The 26,761-nt window shown below is 36.8% G+C and overlaps 3 protein-coding genes across 4 annotated transcripts in view; all 3 read left to right on the plus strand.

The window, feature by feature from the left end:
* LOC306880583 (RAB6-interacting golgin-like) overlaps positions 1 to 1,912 on the plus strand; it is a 3,786-nt gene extending 1,874 nt beyond the window's left edge. The window contains exon 5 of the mRNA XM_079434197.1: positions 538 to 1,912. Within this exon, the coding sequence (XP_079290323.1) occupies positions 538 to 928 (391 nt within the window). The 3' untranslated portion in view covers positions 929 to 1,912. The remainder of the gene's footprint in view (positions 1 to 537) is intronic.
* Positions 1,913 to 5,975: 4,063 nt separating this feature from the next.
* LOC306880140 (paired mesoderm homeobox protein 1-like) lies at positions 5,976 to 13,262 on the plus strand. Of its 2 annotated transcripts, XM_079433469.1 has the most exons (5): positions 5,976 to 6,666; positions 9,364 to 9,539; positions 10,602 to 10,783; positions 11,543 to 11,604; positions 11,790 to 13,262. In XM_079433469.1, the coding sequence occupies exons 1-5, from the start codon at positions 6,420 to 6,422 to the stop codon at positions 11,828 to 11,830; spliced, it is 708 nt and encodes a 235-aa protein (XP_079289595.1). In that variant the 5' UTR covers positions 5,976 to 6,419; the 3' UTR covers positions 11,831 to 13,262. The 2 variants fall into 2 exon arrangements, with proteins under 2 accessions (XP_079289595.1, XP_079289594.1); XM_079433468.1 differs by lacking the exon at positions 11,543 to 11,604 and having other exon boundaries at positions 6,059 to 6,666; positions 11,790 to 12,901.
* An 11,233-nt stretch (positions 13,263 to 24,495) lies between these two features.
* LOC306880621 (myomegalin-like) overlaps positions 24,496 to 26,761 on the plus strand; it is a 66,384-nt gene continuing 64,118 nt past the window's right edge. Inside the window, exon 1 of the mRNA XM_079434254.1 lies at positions 24,496 to 24,775. Within this exon, the coding sequence (XP_079290380.1) occupies positions 24,729 to 24,775 (47 nt within the window). The 5' untranslated portion in view covers positions 24,496 to 24,728. The remainder of the gene's footprint in view (positions 24,776 to 26,761) is intronic.

Genomic DNA, 26,761 nt, shown 5'->3' on the forward strand with positions numbered 1-26,761 from the left:
TTTGTTCTTCTGTTTACTTTTGAACTCTTTAACCACTATATATTAGAAAAAGTATATTTATGTATATTTGTATGTAATGTGTGTATGTATATATGTATATATAAATAGTTATTTAAGAATATTTTAGCAGTAATTTATAATAATCTTTCATTTTTATTTATTTAGAATTTGTTTAATAATTTTCTCTAAAATATTTTGATCTTGATGTTGCGATTCCTATGTGCATATCAAGCTTAGAATATGCATTTCTATTAGTGATGTCATACGTTTAATCACGATTAAGCACATCCAAAATAAAAGTTTTTGTTCGCATAATAAGTGTGTACTGTGTATATTTATGATGTATATATAAATACATGCACATGCATGTGCATATTTCAGAAAAAAATTGTTTATTAAATATATTTATATATAATATAAATTATATTAATAGAAATTTATACATGTAACAAACTAAAAATCGCGATTAATCGTTTGACATCACTAATTTCTATACATCTAACTCTCCTGTCTCTGCCAATCTCTTATTGTTGACAGGAAGCGCTTTGAGAAAGCTGAGGCTGAGTATGTTGCTGCTAAGATGGATTTGCACAGGAAAACGGAGGTGAAAGAGCAGCTGACAGAGCACCTGTGTGCAATCATCCAACAGAATGAGCTCCGCAAGGCCCGCAAACTGGAGGAGTTGATGATTCAGCTAGAGCTTAATGCTGAGGACATCTCCAGCCCAGAGGAAACCGATCTAGAGGACAAAGAGAGGGAGGACAACTCCCAGCCTGTTACTGAAAATGGTCCTGCAGCAGACACAGAGGGGTGTACAGAGGTGGATGGCTCAAGTATGAGCAAAGACAGTTCCCATACAGAACCAGTGATCAGCCAAGACAATCAGGAGAGCAAAGCAACAGATGTTTCTGCAGATGGGCTAAGCTAGCTTCCAAACATCATCAATTTAATAGAAGCTTTATGACGGTTTACATAACACTTGCTACCAGCTTTAGAAATTGTAAGAGTGTTGAACAAACCAACAATCCTGCATTTTGTGAGGATAAAAGGCAGCCTCAGTCAGATATTGGTGTGAAGTTTCCAAATACTGTGAGCGTTATTCCATTACTACTAGCATTAAAAATGCCTTAACATTACAGGGCTAAAATGTTGATTATGATCTGTTAAGCTCGGTTTCTGGTTTTAATTGAGGGTGCTACATGATCCTAAATGTGCCAGTTAAAATAGTACTATGTATTTTATTGTGGTTCCTTTGGATGTCAGTCATTTGTACAATTTAATCTGTCTTCCATTAAGTACATGGAGTACCAATCGCTTGAAAACATTGTACATCTTAAAAACACTAACTATAAAAGACTAAATATTGTTAACTTGATTGTTTTATAACTTTGACATTATTCAAAATGGAATAGTGGCAAATGGCTTGGTGGTTTGTAGTTGTGATTTATTTCACATGAAGTTGCACAAGTGAATGATGGAATTTTTTTTATCTGTATATGGCTTTTCATAAAAATAACTTAATGTGAATGTTAACAAATCAATAACAGCAGGGATTTTTATCATACAAAGCTGACAGTTTGCTCAGCAGAAATGAGAACAATTGATTCGTACTGTAGAGGAAAAAAACTGTTGGAGTGTGGGAAGTTGAATGGCATAGTTTTTTTTTTTTATGTGTATATATAATTTATACTTTTCTAATAAAACTCAGATAAACCACCCAGAGCTTTACACTAACACTTAAAATATTTAACACTGTGTAGGGTTATATCTTATTATTCAAAGAGGTTTTAAAATATATATATTATAAATGTCATGCATTTGACTATATTCGTGTGCATTATAATAAATATAAAGTATGCTATGAATTCAATATTTAAGTTATCTGTTAGTGAATAAAATGTTTTAATATTTTAAAGGCCTTGTACTTTTTATTGCACATGTAGCATGTTTGAAATAACCCATTTGCATTATTTCTTGCCTTTTAAACATTGTTTAAAGTGGTAATGCATTCGTTATTTGTAAAGAACATGGAAACTTGATATATTTTCATATAATGGTTTACTTCATAAAACGAATTTAAGTAAAGCCACAAACCCCATTTAAATGTCTCTCGACTTCTATAAGGCTCCTTATATCCACTTAAAACGTTACAGCCATTCAGTAATGTCTGGACAGCCCTTGAGAAACACACAGAAATATATTTGTAAATTAACTTTTTAAATTAAATATAACTTTTTTTTTTCAGACAGAATTTAATTCTTGATAGAACATTGCACTTTCACTCCAAAGCAAAAATGTTGATACTAATATTAATTTTAATATGCTCAAAATAAAAATGTATTAATTACAGCCGTTGTATGAAATCACAATATGAAATACAATATTCTATTCTGGTTTGACTATATAAAACAAGGACTGACAAATCCTGGAAGTAAATGCAGGGAAGGAGATTTTCGTGAAGCTTGTGAACGCGCATTTCTGATTTATGTGCCCTCCATCCGTCGGGACAGGTTGAAAAGACCCCGTAACCCGAGAAACTCGAGGGAAAAAATAAAAAAGCGCACGAGATCAACTTTTACTCAAACATTCTGCCTTGTGGCAAGTCACTGGTTATCCGGTTTTGGTCATGATGATTACCTTTATGCAAGATATTGTAAAATGAAAAGCAACGACTGTTAATGCTATTTCTTTTAAGTAAAGTCATCTTCAGTCATCTTATAACCATAAAAACATCATATTTTAATCTACATTAAAAAAAATCCACTTCTAAAAAAAAACCTTAAAATCCTAAACAGAAAAACGTTGCAGCCTAATCTAAAATGTTTACAGTTTTATATTGTATTTATATTATAAAATAGCCTAAGGAACAGACGCTAGTTAGAAACATAAATATCATAAATCAATAAAGAAGTGCTCAGCCAACTGCATTAAATCGTGAAATAAATCAGACAGATTTAACAGAACATTTTAACACTGAGAACAATATTTTAATTGGCCTAAAACTTTTTTGTCACAAAATATGATTTACTACGACTATGTCGACGGAATTCCTCCTGTTAAACACGATCAAGTGCGGTAGTGCTGTCCATTGACCCCTGGTGCTGATTAGACCACCGCGAGCTTTTATTTCGCTAATTACAATTAAAGTTCCTCCTTCTGTGCTCGTGCTTCATATCCTGCGCAGACATGCACGCGCGCTCTGGATAGCGTCAGGGGAATTCAGATGTGCCTGTCGCTCAACTTTCCATCTAAAATTAGTTAAAGTCCTATAATGTTAATGGTGTCGTGAGCAATAACTGGACGACTTCTGTTTTTAAGACATTAGCCTATGGCTAAAAAATTCTGTGCTGGTTTAGTCAGACCTGGGCCTTATTAAAACATGTTTGCAAATAATTTATCACTACTGATGCGAGAACAGATTGCGTGCGGTATACTACCAAACCAAATAAAGTCCCATTCCCCATATTAGTGTGACTATAAAGGCCATTAAATGGTCGTAGCCTACAGATTCCTTGACAAATTGCTCAGTGCTTTTTCTTTATTATTTTCCTGTAAGAAGATCTTGTGTATATTGTTTTAACTACTGTAAACTGGATACTTTTAAACAATCGGAATATACACGCGTTTTTAATTCGTGGGCTGTCATGGGCTTTCCATTACACGATTCTGTAGAATCAAAATACATATACAAAATATGGTTTCTAAGACGTGAACTGAAGTGTATTGTCCTTGTTTTGGGTTTTATTTCGATTACTAATTAACTCCTTTTGTAATTCGTGAGTTTAGCTGGATTGTTGAGTCTGTGTTTATGACAATGCAGTAAAGTCAATCCACAGAGTTACGAGTCATGTTTTCAATTATGCACGTACATTATTAAATCATCTGTAGAAAAATCCTAACAGGGGAGAAATACTTAGGCTACCAAATATATTTCAATGATAATTTGTCCGTTGGCGTTTTTTAATCAATAAAAAAATATTAGTAGTATTATGCTATTATTATTATTACTGTTGTTACTATTATTGTTAATGTGTTTATTTAGGCTACATTTTTAAATCGAAATATAATAGCCTGTCATTTCGTTATTCTGTCCATCTATTTAGGCTACAGCCTTCCCAAGGTCATGGAAAACTTAAGGATATCGGGAAGACTGTGCTATTCAGGCCTGGAGAACTGGCCTGGAAAATGGAGATGAATACATTTTTTAAAAACGTAGGTTAATTTATTCTAGTTCAGCTCTAAAACATTTAGTGCAGTCTCTTTAGCCTAAATTTTATCTCAGCAATATCAAATTAATGGAACTCACAGAAAAGTTATGGAACTAAATGGATGAAATATAGGCTATTTCATTTTAAATAAATGGAATTTGATGAAGCACACTTTAAGGTAGCTGTCCAAATTATAAATCTGTCTAAATTTAAACTCGGTCCAAAGTCATCACAAACCAGAGGGGGGAAAAAAAAACTCTCAAAGTTTAGATTTTGACAGGCCTTAAACAACCCCTAATCTCTTTCAACTGCGACGTCTGCGTTCAAGCGATGATGGACATGTGCCACACGGATTTGACATTGAACTGAAAAACGTTTTGCTGGTTGTGGTTGAAAGGACCGGTTTTACAGACTGTCTTCTTTTGAACGATCCTTCACCCCAATAGCAGGCCTTTTGAGAGAAGTCGCTTGTAGAGGAGCTAGCAGCTGAGGGAATGTAGAGGGAAAACTAATGATGAAAAAGGTCTACTCCATCCCAACAGCGGCTTAATTAAATACATGGAAAGAACGAAAGCAGCACATCTGGTTTCAATCCGTTTTCCTTTGATGGCATCAAGTGTTCTTTTCCCAGATCTGGGGCTGGAAGCTACGGGATGTCTGTGGCAGTGAGGAGCCTATAGATTTTGCCATTGAAACACATGGACATCTACCTTGTGAAAGCCGCCACTTATAACTCACCAAGTGGTCTGACACTACACCCGTCCCAGCTGGAGATGTGTTGGCCACTGCAACCAGAACTTTCTCCGGTTTTTGGTTTGACCGATAGCATATATTTGCCCATGTCTGGATGACAAAACATTGTTTTAAAAATGTTTTAGTGTTTAAACATTTTTATGGTTACCAGAATATTCTTATAGGCTATGTGGTAGGCTAGCCTATTCAGAGAAATTAAATGGTCTTTTAATTAGTTAGAAAGAACGCAACCAACATTATATTTGAGGGCGCTCGACGAACGAATCAATAGACAGAGTAGACATCATCATTTAGTTTGTGCAAGGAAGCCAACGAAAACGCTGAATGCATGATCAAAAATGCCTTCTCAAAAATTACTGTGACACAGGACATTAAGGGGCCGTTCTCACAGAAAAGTTTGTATTCTACTGAGCTTGTTTTCTTTTCTGTTTTTTTATGTAAACGCGCTAAACTGAGTCTTTTGAGCCCACATCTAGCGTTTTTTGTCGCGTTTTGCGCATGACACAACGTTCTAAAGATGAGGCGTTTTTCCCATTCCACTTTTAAATGCAAAAACGCGTTCTGTTTAAACGGCCTCTTTCACTGTTTAACCTTGCGGCCTCGTTTTTAAAAATTAAAGATGACTACACCTTTAGTTGAATTACTACAGTTTAATTAAACTATAGCCTACCATCCCATTAATGGACGTTTCCTACAAACTTTACAAATGTCCTTGTGCCACCACTCACTTGAACATTGTTTTGAGCGAAATGATAATAAGTGACAGAAATCTGGAATTCTGCGTTTGGGGAGGGTTAACCTTCGAAGGGAAGCTGTGATGGAGGAGGGAGGGGGCTGTTAAAAGTCAAAGACAGCACAATGTCTTTTGCCACGTAATTACGAGAGCCTTTCAGCTCCATCTTCTCTCCCAGGGGTCTCAATTCTTCATTTACAATCTACTCTACTGCATGCCAGTGAGCGCGCCGTTTGAAGTGCCAGAACTTGTGTGTGTGTGTGTGTGTGCGTGTGAGCGGAGAGCACGGCGTGGAGCAGAGGAGAGAGCCAACATCTTAGGGAAGGCGGTGGAGTGTCCTGCCTCCTATCGCTGCTTTACACACATGCATCTGAAAGGCATCAGCATTTCTGGATCAGCGCTCAGTCAACAACTCCGTGGAGCTCTGGGAGTTTTTTTCTTATTTAACCAACAATACTTTGCAGAAAGAGATTATATGGCTTTGAATGGACGCATTCAACAGACTTCGTGGTCTTAGTCCTATTAAGTTCCACAAAGTTTTAGATCAAGTTTAAACGTTGCTCCACCTGGATAAGCTGTCATAGTGAGCAAAGGCAGCTAAGTCATCGGATTGGAGGCGCTGTCCTTATGAGGTTGTCTTCAGATTTACGCAAGGAGGACCTGTTTGGTTAACCTAATACACTTGCCCAGTTTTTTTTTTCTTTCTCTTGTATCGTATTTGCGTCATGACTTCTAGCTATGCACATGTAATGGACAGACAAGCAACCATATCCAGCAGACTGGAGAGTCCCATTACAGCCAACCTGGAAAACCTGCAAGCCAAGAAGAACTTCTCGGTGAGCCACCTGTTGGATCTAGAGGAGGCTAGAGAAATGGTCGGTTCTCAGGCGGACGAAAGGGTTGGCGAAACGGGCAGGACTATGCTGGAATCTCCGGGTTTAACCAGCGGCAGTGATACAACACAACAGGAGAGTAAGTCTGCTCACACTCCCTTGGAAAATCAAGTGTTGTTGTAGACATATAGAATAAATAGCCCCAACATTTAACACAATATAAAATTAACTGGTAGCCTATTGCATACAAAAATACTGTCAAATTTTAATGGTTACCCTATTTGATTCTGTAACCCAAGTGTGGTGTAGTAAAACACGAAATAATTAAAGATTAATCATTAAATTGACATTTTAATTTATAAATGTATAGGCCTACTACTACACAGTTTAGCAAATGTGTAGACGGGTGATGCGAAGTTTCTCTCCAGAAATAAATAGGCTACTAGCAGAAAAAAATTATTCCGCACGAGAAAAGTTTATGGGTCGTGAATGCATTTACATAATTTATGACTGTTGACATTCCAGCCCGTTGTGCGATAATGAAAATATGGCACCGTAAACATTGCGAAATTTCTGTTCATTTTTATGAGCAGAACTGCTTCCTGAAATTGACTTTAATTTATAATTTGCTTTAGCCTATATTATAATTAGCAGAACATTTGCAACGGTGAAAAAAGTTATGAATAACAGGCACATCTCTGTCATTTTTCAGTTTTCTTGGTCTAAGGAAAATATTAAAGATAAAAAGGGCCCTAGAAAAACTTTCTGGACCTTTTCAGTTCATTTAAACACTATAATTTGTCATCATTATACTGCATCCAGAGAAAATAGCTATGCGATTATGGTATCAAATAGCAAAGATCCATTACTTATGTGTACAAATATAAATCGTGTTTTGCGGGGAAAAAATATTTTGGCCTGTTGCTTTCTTTCAAACTTATGTTACAGTGGAATTATTTTATTAACTTAAAATTTAGCTATTACGGGTAGGCCCCACTTTTTACATTACACTTTCAATTTTATATTTAGCCTATTTCTTTATTATTATTAAGTATTATTAAGCGTAACAATGTAAGGTAATCACGTTTACTTGTACATTGCCGTTCTTATGCGTTCTTAGTATAGCCTATGTAGGCTAGCTATAGTGAAATCCACAATAAAAAAAGTTTTTCCACAGCTTTTTGTTGTTTTTTAAGACCTATAAATCTTTATGTAAATGTATGAAAAGGTTGTCGTCATTATTGCATTGTTTGACATGAGTCTGCATGTTGTTTTTTTCTTTGATTACTCCCCAGCGCGCGTGTAGAAGTTTAAATGCGTTAGTTCTCTTTTGGTGCACAAATCAACATTACTCACACATCATTCACACAACTATAATTTCAAACTCTGAGAACGTGAGTTTGCTTTTGGATTATAATTTACATGTTAACTAAGTATTTTATGTTTTTTAAGGACATTTTGATTAAATTTGCCTCCAAAATGAAGGCCTATATTTTAAAATATATGTTCTTATTGTCATTGTATGAGGATTGTTCCAAGATACTGAGAAATTACAAATACAGGGAAATCAGAATGAGTTATTCAAACACAATGTAATAGTAAAAGTGTTTTTCCTAAAACTCTTGGACTCATTTTGTAGAAGCTTTTTTAAGCATTTCCCATAAAAAGCTCAATGTAGCAAACAGGAAGTATAATAGTAATTAAACTGACCTTTACAATCTGAAATTGAACCAATAAAATGCTGGCATTTAACAATCCTTCCAACAGGCCTAAAGGGCCTATACCCCCTGCTATGCCTAGGTCAAATGTCAGTGTTCATCTTGTGATCCTTTTGGAAAATTATGGCCGTGGAACTACTGTTCTCATGAAAAGCAAAGGGATGGCAACCTCATAGGCTGCAGTTTGTCTGTGCTGTCAGTTGAATGATTATCGAGTCTCATGAGAGTCTAAGTTACTTCTGTGCTTTTGGTTGTAAAGTACTGATGGGAATAGGCTCTTTAAACGTTGTTTCAAAATATTCCTGTTTTGACATGCTCCTTTTCTATCTTTTATTTATTTGCTTGATTGCAGAAGTACCAGTGAAACAAACGGTGGATATTTTGCATTTGCTGTTGGTCAGATTAAAGAACAGAAGTAACATTTCTCATGAAATGTAAATCTCTCCTTCAGTGCAAACTGAAGATGAAACATGAGCAAGAACAAAAGCTCTGTTTTTGTGATCTAAAGAATTCCACGACAAAAAGCAAAAAACAAAAAAAGCAAAGCAAAAAGTTATATTTATAATGACTTGGGGGGGGGGGGGGGGTAAATTATCCCCTCTTGTGGGTTTATGGTCTTGTGAGAAATGTCTAGTCTCATTACAAAACATTTTTCATTAGTTACATTGTACAGTAATGTTTACTAGTTTAATAACTGGGATCACTTTATTGGTTGCAGTGTAAATTTGTGTTAAATGTTATTTTTAAAGCCATTGTAAAACACTACAAAGGCAAAAAAAAGTAAATATATTTTAATAAATAGTTGCTTATGATTTATGCTTTGCAAAAATATATAAATTATATATATATATATTATATATATATATATATACACACACATACATACACACACACATATATATATATATATATATATATATATATATATATGATTTCCTTTTCATATTAATCCCAGAAAGATCTTGTTTTATTTTTTTTGTAAATCAACAGCATACAAGATAATAAAAAATGGCTTCAGTAGTAACATAATGAGAAGTAAACACCTGCTGATGGAGATTAAATTTGAAATATCTAAAAGCTGCATCTCCTGAGACAAATTTATGTGTGTGCTTTACCAGATGAACAGCTGAACTCAGAAGAAAAGAAGAAGCGGAAACAACGGAGGAATAGAACTACGTTCAACAGCAGCCAGCTGCAAGCGCTGGAGCGAGTGTTTGAGCGGACACACTACCCAGATGCTTTTGTTCGAGAAGATCTGGCACGCAGGGTCAATCTCACCGAAGCTAGAGTTCAGGTAAACTTAACACCCCACAATCAGGTCTTTAGTTTACTAGTTGATTAGAGAATGCATCAATTTTGAGAATTGAATACAAAACGTACTGAAGCTTAATGCATCAAAATTAAAATATGTTTAGAAATAAAAATGACCAAAATCAAAAGAAAATTTAACCACTTGCCTAATTCAAGGTTTCAGCAAAGATTCAGTTACATATGTACGTGATGGTAACACTGAAGCTTGGTGTTGTCATCGGCCCCATCGTCAGAGTTCAGCATGATTGTTTAAAAATCCCAACCCGATCACTCTGCCTCTCAGCACACATGCTGTAGGCTGCAGCCAGTCTCCACATTCTCCTGTAATGAGACTGTTTTTGTAGAAAGATGGGGATTATTCCCGTTTATAGATCAAGAGAAGGAAGAGGAGAACGAAAGGAAAGAAATAGAACAAACACATCTGCAATTAATGTGTCCCAGAAAGGGAGCAATACAGAAATGCTTTGATAAAAGAGACTTTGAGCTCATTCCTCAGGCGCTGCGTAACCGGACACTGTGCCTCCACCAGGCCTGGTGCTGCAGCCAAGGCTTCGAGATCTGGGCTTCCCGCTCTGTCTCCAACCATGTTTCACAAGCGCGTCTGCTCATTCTTCAAACCTCTGATGTGTCCTCTGCAAAAAATGTGTACATGTGTACACCAGCAGATCAGGATGAATTTAAAAAAGTGCAGCGAAATATTGTCCTACAGAGCTAAGTCAAGCCTGAAACTGCATTTTGCATTTTGATTGATATAATATCAATCTTCACACTCTGCTTTCTGAACTCTGATCACAGCTGAGCCAATCATGTGAATCAGGAATTATTTCAAGGAGAAAAATGCATCATCTAAGGTCACAGAACACAAAAAGTTCTGAAACTTTATAGCTTTGATCTAGCCTTTTTTGTTTTCGATGCAGGCAGTATTATACCAGCTATATCTTGAGTCTAAGAATCTGCTTTGCTCTGCAATTTATCTTTTATCGCTGTGCACTAAATATATACTGTGTCACACCATACTGTGTCATTTCGGCTTGTGATCTCATAGGTGTGGTTCCAAAACAGACGGGCAAAGTTTCGGCGCAACGAGCGAGCGATGCTGGCCAGTAAGAATGCTTCGCTTCTCAAATCATACTCAGGCGACGTAACGGCGGTGGAGCAGCCTATCGTCCCCCGTCCCGCACCCCGTCCAAATGACTACCTGTCCTGGGGGAGCGCAGCCCCGTACAGGTAACTCTCTGAATCCTTCTCATCATAGCGCTGTGGTTTCATTTAATTTCCTCTCTGTATGTTTCTTCTGCTCTCCCGCAGTGACTTCATCTTCTCCAGGTTGCCCATGTTTTCTTCTTCCAAATGTTTTAGATTAGATTTTTTGTACAATTTCATTCTTAAGCTCTTTTGTTTTACTTAAAAATTTTGGTGGAGTTGGAGGGCTGCGCCGGCAAATAAGCAGAAACGGCAATGCCCTGCTTTTCCCAGCAGCGTTGTGTAGGTCCAAATAGTCTAAAGTAGCACAAGGACTGGCTAGCAGGTCGTTTTCTGCCACTCTTTGTGAAAGTGATGGTGGTCCGATCCCCTGAAGATGAAGTGATAATCTGAAAACAAACCATATTAAATCCGCCTGTGACCCTCATGACCTTTGGGCCATTGGATACAAATTGACTTTCAGAGAGGAGAAAAGTCCATTGGGCAGGATTTTTTGTGACTCTAGTTACACTTTGGTTATGATTTACAGTAATCTTCATTCTTAAAAGCCGTATAGAGTAACTAACCCTGCCACTCCGGCCAAATACCTTTTTCCCAGCAGCTGAAATATGCAACTCGACCGGGAACACTTTCTGGCATGGATACGCATTTGACCAGCGATCATGCCAGTAAAACGAGCTTGCACAATTTCAACGCACACCTAACGCATTACTGTGCACGTATAATACATACATATTAATGCAGTATTTATGAAGAATTATTAACTATTTATATATTCTTAAGCTGGTACCCAAGGCCGGAGGGAGGGCCAATGCGAATGCCACAGAAAATGCTGCCCGCAGAATGCAAGTACTTTTTACATTTCTTTTAATGGTTTATCATTTAAATTGAAAAATTAAGCACTATATTTTGGATTCACATGAAGACAATAAACATTCTCTTTTTTAATTCGGGGCTTATTTGTCAATTGAATTTGAAATGCGTTTAACATATTAACATTTATATTGACTATCTCGTATCTTATTTTCAGCACCATGGCAACCTACCCACCCACTTCCACCCAGGGAATGAATATGGCCAACAGCATTGCTAACCTGAGACTGAAGGCCAAAGAGTACAGCCTCAACCAGGTGCCCACTGTCAACTAAGCCTGAAACAGGGGACAAGATGAGGGGACAAAGAGAAGCAAGAGACGTTGAGAAGAGAAGAACGCAGAGGAGCTGGATTAGTTTGGCCTTCTGCAGTGTCAAGAGCAGAGTGGATGTGACATTTCACCCCCTCCTAAAACAATGGAATTGCATTGGCGTCCCTATCATTTGGCTTTTTTCTTCATCACAGATGAAGGTATGTTTTTGAGAAACTTAATCTCAGTTTGTACTGATCCGAAGATTGTAAAGACAGCGCAGGCTCTTTGGAGAACAAATCAACGAGCAGGGCTCTGCTAAATCTGTAAGAAGTGGCAGACGGTGCGTCTGGATGCTGTAAGCTGTTCTTTCCTTGTTCTTTTTTGGCTTTATTTTGGGTCGACCAGACGGAAAGTAAAGACACTTTCATGGCAAACAAAGGAGGACTGTTGTTCACCATTCACCACTGAATGGTTTAAATTACACAAAAAGTTTAATGCTGAGATTTGGCAAAATACTGACCCAAAATGTCTCCATGTCTACATCCAGTAGAATAAAGACACATTTGTGGACTTTAGTAAGTAAACAGAAGATGTTTAAAGCTATCCACGCTGATGGAAGCATTGAGGTCGGATTACATCTTTTAATGTCTTGAATATTACACCACTGTTTAAGGTAAATACTGTGCCCCATGGTGACCTATGTATCCGCTCACAGTACATTAACACATTATGTTTCAGTTTTTTCCAAAGGTGATGATTTTTTCTAGCAATTATATTTTCCTTTTTATATTTGGAAACCATATAGTAATAAAACATTTTCAAGCAATAAATCTAATACTATTGTGTTGAATCCCGCAGCTGAAGAGACACGCATATATATTTTTGCTAAATGCTCATATTTGAGAAACTGTTGCAGGCAGCAGTATTACTTCAACATGACTTTACAAAACATATCCGTATGTAACATTTCTTGCATTATGTTAGTCAAAACACCAACGCTACAAAATAAATAATCCAAAATTAATTTTGTTTCATATTATAGATTTTATGGTCATCAGTGTGCTTTCAATTGTGCCTGACACTATGTGAAAGAAATATGGGTTTTTAGATTCATCCTACGATATACCTAGATTATTTCTGACTGTTCAAATTTTTTGCAGGTTAAGTGTTTTGTGGAACACACTAGGCAACACACCCGTGTTATTAAAAATAATTTTAGAGCATCATACGATACTATGCAATGCCGCTAAGCTATGTTTTTCTGGTTGTGTTGATCCTGTCTAAACAGCTCAGAACTTTTTGTTTTAGCAAATGTTGATTCCTCATGGTTTGCCGATGTACAAAGAAAGAAAATGCCCCACTAATTAAATCAAATTCAATTTATATATTGGTTTTTTATTTTATTTTTGCAGCGAGTGAAGATTAGGCACAATAATTACCCCATATGTTTCAATTGATTGTTCTAAATTGAATTGCAAATTCAATATTATTTTTACAGAATCTCAGTGCACTATGATGGAGTAGTGTTATATTTTTCTTTAACATCTGTACTGAACATATGTTACTCCAAATGTTAAGAACAGATTAGATCCTAGATCTGATACACAATGCTTTTTGAGCATGAATTTCAGTTTTGCCATTCACTCGCACAGTTCGCAGCAACATCTGTAACTCTATACGTTTACATGTGTATGATGTGATCACTTTGGGGAAATTTAGAGCGTTTAAGTTTAAATCTGGTTACCAATTATATCCTATATAATACGAGTAGATAGCCACAATAGTAAGCATTTTTATGTCACAGCATGATGGGAAGCAAATCCCAGTTACCCCTATATTTCTATGGGGGAAATAAAATACAGGAAGAAAATATGTCTATATTTTTTACACTTAAAATAAAGTAAAAAAAATTCCTAAAGTGTATAATTTTTAAGCTATGTGTTGATGACTACAAGCAAATTAATGTCAAAATAAGAGATGTTGCAGAATCACTAAAAACAAAAGCTTTGCAGATTTAATTACATCTAAAATAAACAAACTGATCGAGTCTGATATGATTTTTTTTCCCAGTAATCCAAGAATGCTGTATACATGATGTTGATGATGAAAATTAAAGGCTTTATCAATATATAATGATCAACAACAGTTACAACAGCTAAAATATAATGTATTTCAGTGTATGTTAAAACTGAAATGGCGATCCGCAAAGTGATTTTGTGACATTTACTTTATGCTACAAATTTACTCTATATCATTTACATATTTATTGATAACCTGCTGATGTCACATATTGAAACTTTCAGCTGCTATTCAATATAGTCAAATCCACTTTAAGCAAGTGCAAGACTATAAGTTAGAAACACTAGAAATTCAGAGATATTCACTAAATCAAAGGCAGGGGATGAGATTGTTATTATTTCTCAACATTATTCTCAGCCCAACCTATTGAAATTGCTTTCCAAGCATGCTTTCCAAGGCCTGTGTTTACACCCATGGGCGTTGATTAGCGACATGACTCGTGTGTATGTGTGTGTGTGTATATGCTAGTACCTTGTTCTCCATCCAGACTGTTGCATGCTCTCCATGCTGTGCTGCTCAGGTCAGGTCGAAGCATCTCACCTTTCAGGCAGCCGGGCCCTGCTGACCTGAAGTGCTTCCAGATGTGCGTAGGCTGTGACCCGTTCGCCCCACCCCCAGCCCCATCACCTCAGGCCTGGGGCCCGGGCCCCCTCCATCAGGGCTGACAGCATCCCCCTCGGATGGGTGTATGCGTAGCCGCCCGAGCAGATGACATACAAACACCTCACCCCCTCAGCACCACATCTGGAGCCTATTACAGAGGAGACAGTCAAAGTGAGCATGGGGGGGAGAGTCTGAACAAGCATGTGTGTGGAATATATGTATGATAAGATGGAGATGTTTGGAGTAAGTTTGAGCGTGCGTGCATCTACTTACTTCCCGTGACCTTTTCCGTTTCGTGAATCACAGGTTTCCCTTCTTGTCGTTTTTCCTTCGCTCCATAACAAATCTACCGCCTTCCATGTCAGCCCTCTGGCAATTGGCTAAGGTGCTGAGAACATGTGGCCAGTTTATTAATGTAAGCGCTTGGATTGGAGTTTGCACAAACTAAAAGTTACTTATCCTTTGTAAAATACAGTCCAGCTGTTTACAGTGTGCGGTAGAATGCCAAGATGGCATTGTGTGCTGACATAGCCTGATGCTGAATGGAGTTGAATGAAATGTGATTTTGACGTCCAGAGTTCACAGACCACAATCCACCTGCTGGGTTAGCTACAGAGGAAAATACAATCATCTTTGTGACAAAAAAAACACAGCACTTTGGCCTTTCATATGGATTGATTGGCATTTTAAATGTATGGTGAAATTCCCTTGTGGGATTTTACTTGGCTGCTTTATTAACACTGCACTGTAAAAACAAAAATGTTCCTTGAGCTTTGAAAAATATGAAAGCAGTTTGCTACGTTTAATTAATGTCCTTAAATGTTTAACTTAAACATTTAAGTAATGATTTAACTTAAAATGTCAAGTTGCCATGATTTAGAATCTACCACGTTTTTACCGTACAGACTCATGCTCCAAGTTTTAGATTTGACCTCTTTTAGCTTACAGAATTGTTAAGAACTTTTCCGTTCATTGAACTCAAAACAATTTTTCGTAATCCCCATCCATCGCCACGCGTCGCCATTATCACACAAGCTCATAAATCATACGAATTTATCCTACAAAGACTTTAGGTGGCGCGCGCCCTTACAACTGTCTTACAACGAGCGTGACTCGTTTTAAAGTACCGTATTTTTCAGTATTATTTCGGAAATATGTGAAACCCAAATAAAGTCAATAGCTGTGTATATATGATTAGAGGAATTGAAAATCATAGGACACTTAAAAAAATAAATGTACTTAAAAAAATAAAAAATAATTACTTTGCAGTTCATAAACAAAACAAATGACAAGTGCATGCTGGGAATAAGGCAAATGACACTGAACCACTTTTGTGTGTGTGTGTGTGTCCTGGTATAGTAATACCAGTAAATTTTGACCTTGTGCGGCCATTTTTTAGGTCCCCATGAGAAAACAAGCTCATAAATCATACAGAATGAAGTTTTTTGAAAATCTAAAAATGCAGAAAGTTTCCTGTGAGGGGTAGGTTTAGTTGTAGGGTTGGTGTAGGGCGATAGAAAATACAGTTTGTACTGTATAAAAACCATTACGCCTATGGAATGTCCCCATAAAACGTGTGTGTGTGTGTGTGTGTGTGTGTTGAATGGTAATATCGAGAAGAATTAATTGGTTTCCCACAAGTTATTTTCAGTATAATTTTCTCTTACTAAAAATTATATATAGTCCTTAAAAATACTGACCTTACATAAACTTGCTGAAAGTAAAGATCTACTCTCCAGTGGCAGCCATATAGCTTTCTATTTTGCTGCACTTTCACTGTGTCTGCAATTATGGGTTGTCTCTACAAGATTAAAGGATGCTAATTATTATGCAACAGATATTTGGGGGACGTTAACTGGCTGTATGGACGTTTCAGACTTGGATGAATATGTATTTTCATTTCTATCTGTCAAACAAACCGCCAGTATGCACAAGGCTGGTGGCTGATGTGACATCAGTCTTCATCATTGCCGTATAATCAACTTCAGCTTCCCCCGGCACGAAAAGTCACATCTATTCCCTCAACAGCTGAACTATTTAAAATATGCACTGTTAAAAGGCTTTTATTTATAAACGGGGCAATGGAGAAGTGGATTGGGGTTTGGGTTTACATGGCTCAGAGCAAAACACATGTGAGCCCTGGCACAGCCTGGTGACAGCTTTCAACTCTCCCTGTTCTGGAGTGAGGAACGGAGAAGAAACACAAATCTGTCTTTCCTTCTGTGTGGTTTGGCATTACATTTAAAAAATAAAAACCCTCCTAATGAAATACAGTTAACCATTTAGTTGACCTTGAAGGGGTCAATAAATAACAGCAGACCTTCCGTATTAGCTACAAGAATATGTGATGCAAAATTCATTCTTAGGATGTCTAAATATTGAGTGAGGGTCACATGGAGAATTAATATTTTTCTCAAGTCTTCTGAAGAGCAGCACTATGAAAGCTTGTTTTTGCAACTTTTTATCTCAAAATTCTGACTTTTTTTCTTGCAATTCGGAGACAAACGTTATAAACTTGATATAAATTTGCAATTGTGAGAAGAAAAAGAGATAAAAAGCCACAATTACCCAGTAATTTTTAGTTTGTATTCTGAGGCGGGAAAAAAACAGGATTGGACAATTTAAACTCAGAAAACAGAGAAAAAAAAAGTACAATTGTGAGCTAAATCAGAATCCCAATAAAATTGCCAAAATTGCAAGATGTAATCTCAGAATTCAGATATAAATTGAGATATATCTCAAACTACTGTCACCTGACAGATGTAAATTTCTATAAATGTGTTCATAAGCTCAACAAGCACAAGACAGATAATGACGAGCTCATGAGCACCATCCTGTGGAGTATTTACAGATGCACTTTGCCCTTTCATGTTAGCCAAAATATTCATCTGAATGAGTAGACTTTCACTGAAAGGAAGTGGTTAGAAATAACATTTATTTATGTTTTGATTCGCCAGTACTAGGAAAACTTGACTGGAAACTACAAGGTCCATTCCAAGATACCTAGTCTAATACAAGCACACTTCCTTTTGACACTAATAAAAGTTGCTGTTTTCACCAAAATGTTAGCATATTACCAAAATGAGAAGAAACAAGCATTTCTCGAACAACATCAAACCTGAAGTTCCCACTTTACCTTGCTGACAGGATCTGAGGCCTTGTCACACATTTGCTGATATATTCAAGAAGTGTGGAACAGGCTGTTTAGGCTGACCTCGGTGTTTAAACTATCACTAATTTGAGCTGGATAACTTCCTGCTTTCATTACTCTTGCCAGCAGGGCCGAGATGACAGAAAGTCCCAGCGGCGCCGGGCTGCTGGAGAGGAAGCAGCACTGTGACAACGGCGCCCGAGTCAAACACAAAGATCAACATCCACCGTGCACCCAAATCCCCCTAGTGCCTGTTAAAACCACAGGACAACGCAAATAGGTTGTGTCACACCATTTCCTCAGGTTTTAAAAGAAAGGTCAGTTTCTGGAGATGATAATTTAAGATGTTAATTCAGACATATGATCAGTTCTTCATCAAGGGTCCTACGTTCGGATTATGATGACTAACACTATGCAGCTTCAAACTTGAGTAGGAAAAGAAATCAAAGACATAAGCGATAGAAATACAAGGTATGAGGTCAGCCAGAGACCTTTAACAAATATACACATCAAAAGAAAAGGTCAAAAGCTTTTGTTTTAAGAATCCCTCTCCACTTTAGGTAACAGTTAGCTTTATATTCCATAGTAGAGTCTATTCTTTCAACTTTACAGTGAAGAAATAATCTGGTCATTAATCTTTATTAAAGCCACAATCCATCATATCTTCTCCAAATAGCCGACGCTTAGATCTGCTTACCATTGGTTTTTATCTGTCCAAAACTGAGAGAAATGATTTTCTCTCTCTCTCAATCACTCTTCTTTTCTTTCTGTGTTAGTTTGGGGTTTTCTATTTCAGAAATGATCTCTACTGTGTGTAAATGGGGGTGCAGGGGGGTACACGCTGAAATGAATATTATTGTCACATCTCGTGCCAGGTCAAATTCCCCACCAAATGTGCAATTTGGGGATGATGCCTGCCACGGAAAGTCTGCCTTTAATTTTCTCCACTGGCACACACACTGACATGTGCACGCACACAGCACATGCACACACATACAGATGCTTGCAAAAAGGAAAGAAGAAAGAAAGAGATACTGGGAGAAACAAGTGCAGAACAGAGTAAACTTAATGTAAGCATTTATTCTGCTCAGTTGTCAGATTTAAATAGTAGGGCTGTCATGAGACTTGATGAAAGGAAATTAGGGCTCTTTATTAAACAAAGACATTAATGTCAATACGAGATGCTGTAAAAATAAATTTAATCATCCACAACTGCTTGGTTTTATTTAGATGAAGAAAAGGTGAAACTGATTTCCTTCTCTGCCTTTGTGTTTAATAGAAACTCTTTGACACTCATTTAGTGGCTGTTCACACAAAACACATTCATATGGTTTATAAAACGCGACTTGAACTTATAACATAGCATCTTAAGAATTCAGTGTGCATGTGCTATATGCAAAAAAAAAAAAAAACTGTGGGAGGCAGCAAAACCATCAAAACGCTAGTCTAGCACATGTTTGTGTAGAAAAACTATTAAAAATCAGCACAGAAAACAAAATGCGTTACGTGAACAGGCCCCCTTTACACCTTAGGGGCCATTCACATAGAACATGAGAAAATCTAGAGATGCATTTTTATTTTAACTTGAGCTTAGAACAACATGTCATGCTTAAAAATGTTCATCTGACACGTTTATATAGAAAAGCAATGATAAGCAGTGCAATGGAATGCAAAAATGCATTCTATTGTGAATGCCATCACAAAGAAAGCATGTATTAATTTCCGTGCCCATATAGAATGAATTGGCTCAATACACCATATTTGCGTGCACATCAGTACTAAATCATCTGAATTGAATTGTAAAGTAATTTCATGTTCTATATAGGGCATAATGTTTTTGGATCCTGTCCATGTTATTTTCTATCTCAGAACTGAGCTTATAGCTGCAACATTCATGAGTGTTGACACTGCCTATACACAATCCACAAATGCAGACTAACAAACATAGAAATCATTTATGATCAACAGGGTTATAGTAAGAACATTCAGTCATCCGCCTGCAGGCTTTGATGTGAGAACAGGGATTGATGGGATTTTAAAATTTTTATTGTGGTGCAGATGTACAGAACTGCACTGGTAAAAGTGGGTCCACTTTCACATACACTAATGAACATAACATTCTTTAAGTCTGTAACTGTATATTATATCAAACGTGTTTATTAATAATTTTAAGTCATGGGCAGCACATCTGGAGCCTGTTTGAAAATTTAAAGAGACGATACGTGACTTGAGATATTAGGCTTTATTAATTAAACATTAAAAACATTATTAATCAAAAGTATATTTATATAAGACTAGCTCTTTACAAGGGCCTGTGAATAAATTGTTACATTTTTCAAGCACGTATCCAGTGAGGCTTGTAAATCATTTGGCTCATAAAGATATGTGCAAGTATTTAAAATTCAGTTTGTTGATGTTTTTATATTGGCATTCATTGAAAGTAAGCGGCCCCAAAAGCCACAGGTGAGCATGACGTCTTGGTTCATATTCAGCTCTAAGGGAAAACCTAACCATCTGTCTGCATTTAATGAAAAGCATTCCACCGCCTTTCAAATTAATGAATTATTACACTGCAATGTTCAAGAATGTCTTTAAACAGGAATTATGCGCCAGTGGACCTGTTTTGGCTTCTAGGGATGGAGCAATTCTTCAGTTTCCCTAGAATCATTGGTTTCAGAAACAAAGGAAGTCCAACTGTAACTTTTATGTCTTCATGTGCTAGAATTATTCTTTCTCATCTTAATCTCTATTATGCACATTAATCGCTATTATTATAATGATGACAGTTGCTTTTATAAATGAAAATATAATATTTATAATTTAATCAGAGCTATATTTTGTAGGCACAAAAACAATGAGGGATTCTGATTGAATCTCAATTAAATAATAGTATCAAACCCGAACAGGCAAATTCATACTAAATACAACAAAAACAACCTAATTTACATAACCAAGTGAACATTTAGTACAGAGAGTCAAATAAATGAATCACTTTTGTGAATCTGTTCATTTACATGAACAGTCTGAATGAACTGATTCACTAGAATGAATTGGACTTTCCAACACTAGAGAGAGAGGATCATTTAGGATTAATTGATTGACTAAACTAGAATTAATCAGACTTGTCAACTATGAGAGAGAGGATTGAAATGAATCAGACTTTCCAACATAAGAGAGAAAGAGAGAGACACCCTTTGCTCAAATATTAAAACAAAATAGGCTAAGGCTTTATGTGTGAATATTAAAAAAAAAAAATTGAAAATATGTCATTTCAAATATTGTTTTTAATTAAAACTATTTATAAGGCAAATAAAATACTTTTAAGCCAAAATAATCCACAGCAATTTTTCATGACTGATCATCACTATAACTTCTATAATTAAATCAGTGTTTTAGCGTGTGGATGCCAGACAAACTCACGGACTCCCGTGGATGTCATTGTAATAAAAACTACCCATGTATGTGCTTTGTTGTCCAGATGAGTCTTTTCTTGCGTTGGGAACAGCAGCTTGTGCTCCAGCCCTGCTGCTCTGAGGGGAGCACAGTGGAATTTGGTGCATTTCCCCTTTTCGTGCGCGGGATTTGTTCACTCTCTGCCAACTCTGGCTCCATTTCGCCTCCACATGGATTCTTCCCTCAGGGGTCACCATGACAGCGAGCAGATCGATAATTAGAAAAACAAAAATGGGAGCCTGTGGACACGGAGGGCAGAGTGTAATATTAACATAAACATTGAGGAATGGCTGACGAATCACAGGCTGTTATGACAGCTCCAAACAAACCCAGGGACGAGTGAAGGACTGAGTGATGACTGGGTAAGACAGGGAGGGGCCAGTTAATGACACCCCACCCCAAAACCCCTCTTACTCATGCATGCAGTCATAAATTGTTCTTTATACATGTAAGGCTGTTACATACATGCAGAAGGGTCAAATATCTGACAGCACTGGTGAAAATGCTTCTATTTTGCAGTAAATTTCTTTTTTTATATATATTTAAATAATATTATAAGCATAACATTTTTTAAAGCAATTACAGTTATTATTCAGTGACCTAAAAAAATTGTGCAGAATCTTAAATATTTCTTATATATATTTCAATTCATTTTTCTTTTTCTCTTCAATTCTTTTTTTATTTTTTTATTTCTCATAAACCAAAAACCTCCTATTTATCTACAGATTTAAAATAAATGTGGTCTCAGATGTTTGTACAAATATTTTGAGACTTGAAGGTACTGATTTTTCTGCAATCTAAGAAAACTCAAATTCGAAACGCAGAAAAAAATTGGCAGAATGTCCTTTGCTAATATAAAGGATTTTTTTTTTTTGTATGGATTTTTCCCAGGTGTTTTGAATTACACATTGCATTGACTTGTTTTTTAGGAAATGTCCAAAAATAATAATTAACGGTAAGACTACTGCTATTTTTTTCTGCCAGGAATTTATAAATTTTTCTACCACTTTTTTTCTTATACAATGTGTGCTCACCTCCATAGTTATAACAGTGCATTTCCTCAGAATAAACTTATTTCCTCAGAATAAACAACAAATCGGCTGTTTGGAACATTTGAAAATTGTCAGGGAGTCTGATCAATGAAATTGTCTTCCTGTGAATCTAAAAGTGTGCTTTAACAAGTCATGGCCACAAGGTGGCCTTAAAATGCTCAGCAAGCAGCAACCAGCACGACTTTTAGATGGCTGTGGGTGGCAGAGGTCCCATGTGTTTTTCGTCACCCCAAAACATTTGACAACAATTTGTTTATTTCCATGTTGTTGTGGGTAAATTTGAGAAGGTTGGGCTTGTTTGGTAAATGAACTAGTAACTAACACATAATTATGCTTTTCAAGTTAAGTGTTGCTCCAGTAGTGAAAATTGTTTCCTTGCTTACCAAAAAGAGAAACAGAGAACCAAAATATGCTAAAAATCTCTTTTCTCAGTGTTCAACGGACTCATGTGAAGCAACAATCTGTAATGATCTTAGAAATAGGATATTAACACCTTTAAAAATCTGAGGTTTTAAAGTAAAAAAAGGCAAGAAAAAAAACGTGCCACATGTGACCTGAACCAAACTCCTTAACTCGCCTTTTCAGCCAGACCAATAATTGTTACATTGTTAAAATAAATGTGAGCTATTCCTTCATTCTTCTCCCTTCTTTTTTCTTCCTTGTCTTTCTTTTCTCCCCTATTCATGAGAGAGAGAAGTGCTACTTCATTCTGCTGTTCCTTCAGTTATGTAACCAGGATGTATCACATGTAATACAAGCTTACATTGTCCTTAATTCATCCTCAAAATACTGCCAGGATACTGCCAAAATACTGCCATCCTCAAAATACTGCCAAAATAATGACCAACTGTGTTAAATTTATCCGTCTTTCTTAAGCTCAGCCATAGAAAAGAGCTGGTTCTGAAGATGTTTTTCCAGACTGTATACTAATTAAATAGCGAATAAAGGAAAATAAAAGGGCTTTTTTATCACTTTGTTAATCTATATTTAGTATCTATCTTTAAACGCGGCCACACACTAACAGCAACAACCGGAATTTTAATCTATTCTGAGGTTTAAGTGGCTTTATGGTATTGGACAGAATAAATGACAATCCACTCAACCAATGGCGTGGTACATGTTTTTCTGACCAATGGTAGACTGTGTGTTTGCAACCTGGGCTGCTTTCAGCCCCGAAAAAACGGTGCAAAACGTTTATTAAACGGAAACGGTGATGCGTTGAACACCCATCACCGTTTAGGGGAAGTCGTGGCCTAATGGTTAGAGAGTCGGACTTGTAATCCGAAGGTTGCGGGTTCGAGTCTCCGGCCGGCAGGGATTGTAGGTGGGGGGAGTGAATGTCCAGCGCTCTCTCCACCCTCAATACCACGACTGAGGTGCCCTTGAGCAAGGCACCGAACCCCCAACTGCTCCCCGGGCGCTGCAGCATAAAATTGCTGCCCACTGCTCCGGGTGTATGTTAACGGTGTGTGTGTGTGTGTGTGTGTGTGTGTGTGTGTGTGTGTGTGTGTGTGTGTGTGTGTGTGTGTGTGTGTGTGTGTGTGTGTGTGTGTGTGTGTTCACTGCTGTGTGTGTGCACGTTGGATGGGTTAAATGCAGAGCACGAATTCGGAGTATGGGTCACCATAGCTCGATGTTACAGTCACTGCCGTCCAGAATAAAAAAGAACGTCCTAATCGAGTGAAGGGATCTGTGGACCCTGTTGTTCCTAATTATTGTGATCCAACATTTCATCGCATTTCATGATGAAAATAAATTTCAGGCGAAGGACAATCTATACCTCCGAGACTGTGTTATGATCTATATGACCTTATTATTATTATTGTGAGTATTAGGCTTATCATTATTGCTGATCTTGTTGCCGTGCTATGATATTGTAATATTTACCATTATATAATCAGATAAGCATAGAAAAGTTTATGAACGTGTCACGATTGAAAATGACATAGCCTACTAAACCAGTCCTATTATTTAATTTATTTGAAAATAAATAAAGAAACTTAGTCTAATAGAATTGGGTTATATTTTCGTATAATAATAACTGTAGTGACATTTATGGCGGAAATTTTACAGGTTAGTCAATATCGTCGTTGTTTCAATTAATATAGCCTATCAGTATTTAACCTATCCTACACAATAATCCCATTGACCAAAACCAAAATTTAGCTGTAATAAGTGACCCTATTAACGGCAAACACAAGCACACGGTGAACGCTTGTTGTTTTAATTGTAGAGCTATGAAGGCACAATCAGCACGAGACTCCTTTAATTTGGTTCTCGCGCAGCGTAGAATCTCCTGACGCGTGCGATATAGAGCTGCCAGCAGTGTACTGGACCGCGGGGGGTTTGCTTGCACTGACTCTACACCAATGACAATTAACTGCGCATCCTCGTATTGCATTCGAAGCTATGAGTCTGGTTTTCTGACATCTGCAACAAAATGACAGGTTAATTTGACGGTTATCCCACGCGTTACAGGAGGCGCATATAAGAGATGGACAAATAATGGACTGGACACTGTCAGCTGAGCGATATCAGAGAGACTCTAAAAGGTATGACTGCGAGTCCTCAGTGTATAAAAACAAGTTTGAGATGCAGTGGTTGGGTTTATCTTATTTTATATCAAGGTAGGCTATGAACGATGTTTTTGTTGGCGAACAGCTGTTACGTCTCACCTATTTGTTTTTCATATGTGTCCATGGCACAGTTCAAGACTTGTTTGTTTTATAAGCTGCAAAGGGTTAATGAACAGAACAATGACCACAAGACTTCGTTGGACCATGTGCTGCCTTGTCAGTTTGATATGTTTGGATATTATATGGTTGGATGGTGCTCTTTGACCATTTTTGCTCTTCACTACACATGAATGAAGGATAATTAGGAGAAGGATACTAATACCACTTCACGAGTTCACAGTTACATATATTTAGCACGAGTTACGTAACGCGTATTTGGCGAGTATGGTAATACGTAGTTGGCGTGCTGTCCTGGGGAAGGGCTCTGAGCTTGGGAATGGCCTGAACCCAGAGTATCCCCCCGTGGTATGGTGAGAACTTAGTGATATTGGTGGAGAAGGGGTGGTGGAGAGATGCTGATAGACCGTCAAATGGGTGGAGGTATGTCAGCTGTATTTATGTCCGTGAGTTGATTGACTTGATTACGTACCACTTGTGTTTAATTAGGCTAAGTATATGACGTGCTCCTCCCGAACTTTGTTAATAAAACATCATTTATTATCAGGTGCTTGTCTAGGGTGCTGAAACTACTCTGAACTAATACTGAATTAGCATAAGATTGAAGTGATATGTAACCACATGTTAGAGAAAATAGTATTTGTGTCCAGTTAATTTTTAAACCATTACATGCACAAATGAATCCTGGCATGCTATTTTTTTTTTTTTTTTTAAATATCAAATGTCTGTATATGTCTGTATACAATAGTGAGTTTTGGCCCATCCCACCTCAGAGGACTTGACCTTTTTTATTATTAAAATGATAGAAAAATCTAAATTTTGACATAATCTGCTCTAATGTGCACCTGGGAAGCTCCTGCTTACAATTTTGGCATTTTTATATTACAACAGATCATGCATTTAATTTGGAAAAAGAATACAATTGTGCAAATAATATTATTTAGTTTATATCATATTCAGTATGACTTTGCTTTATGATTCATGTGCTTAGAACTCGCAAATATATTTCCAACTTGAAGGCTGCAAAATATATAAATTTTTAATGATTTTCATTTTAATTATAATATATTTGTTTTAAATTAAGATTCAGTTTAAACAGTAAAACATATTTTAACCATATTTAACTGCCATTTGAGAGTTTTTCCTCATTATTGTTATGTCAGTTATCCTGTTTATATCTAACAGTTAGATTTTATCTAAATTACATTAGTGATGTTATCTAGGAGTTAAGTACAGCTGTTATAGAACATTATGTTCAGTCAAAATTCACGCACATTCGTTTTCTTCTCAAGATTGCTGGTAAATGCTACAGCATATGTGCAAGCAGCTGTTTGATGTTATCTCAATGTCATTTTACTTCTTAATATTTTCAGTGCTTGATGGGTAGGAATGTTAAAATGACTCTGATAATGACTTTCTTAGCATTGCATCTGCCTCCTAATGGTTTTCTAATTGTAATTGACATAATATTGTGTCTGCTTCTAATTCTACATTCGCAGATGGACGCGTAGCAAGGAATTGTAGGAGTTATATAACTTCATTAACAGCTTGTAAAAATGTGACAGAGTTAATTACGGAGTCCATCACCTCCCTCCCCCTTACACACAGACGTATATACAATGAAGGACATGTCCTGTTTCTAATCAGCCAGTACAGGGATTGCCTGGGATTCATTCTACACATATGGCAACCCAGAATTTCCCTGTCAGTGCTGCAAATTCATTATATACAAGACACAGAAGCATGAACAATTCCACCAGTGAAATGATTAAATAATAATAGCTGTAGCCGGACCTGCTTACATTGCATGTAATGGTTGGTAAATGTAACCATAACATGTGAGGT

Source organism: Barbus barbus (genome assembly GCF_936440315.1).
Source record: "Barbus barbus genome assembly, chromosome: 14".
Lineage (NCBI taxonomy): Eukaryota > Metazoa > Chordata > Actinopteri > Cypriniformes > Cyprinidae > Barbus > Barbus barbus.

Excerpts from the sequence above, each read along its gene's own strand:
- LOC306880140 (XM_079433468.1), top strand. The coding sequence starts at position 6,420 with ATGACTTCTAGCTATGCACATGTAATGGACAGACAAGCAACCATATCC. Across the intron at positions 6,667-9,363 it reads TGATACAACACAACAGGAGA|ATGAACAGCTGAACTCAGAA; the intron begins GTAAGTCTGCTC and ends GTGCTTTACCAG. Across the intron at positions 9,540-10,601 it reads TCACCGAAGCTAGAGTTCAG|GTGTGGTTCCAAAACAGACG; the intron begins GTAAACTTAACA and ends GTGATCTCATAG.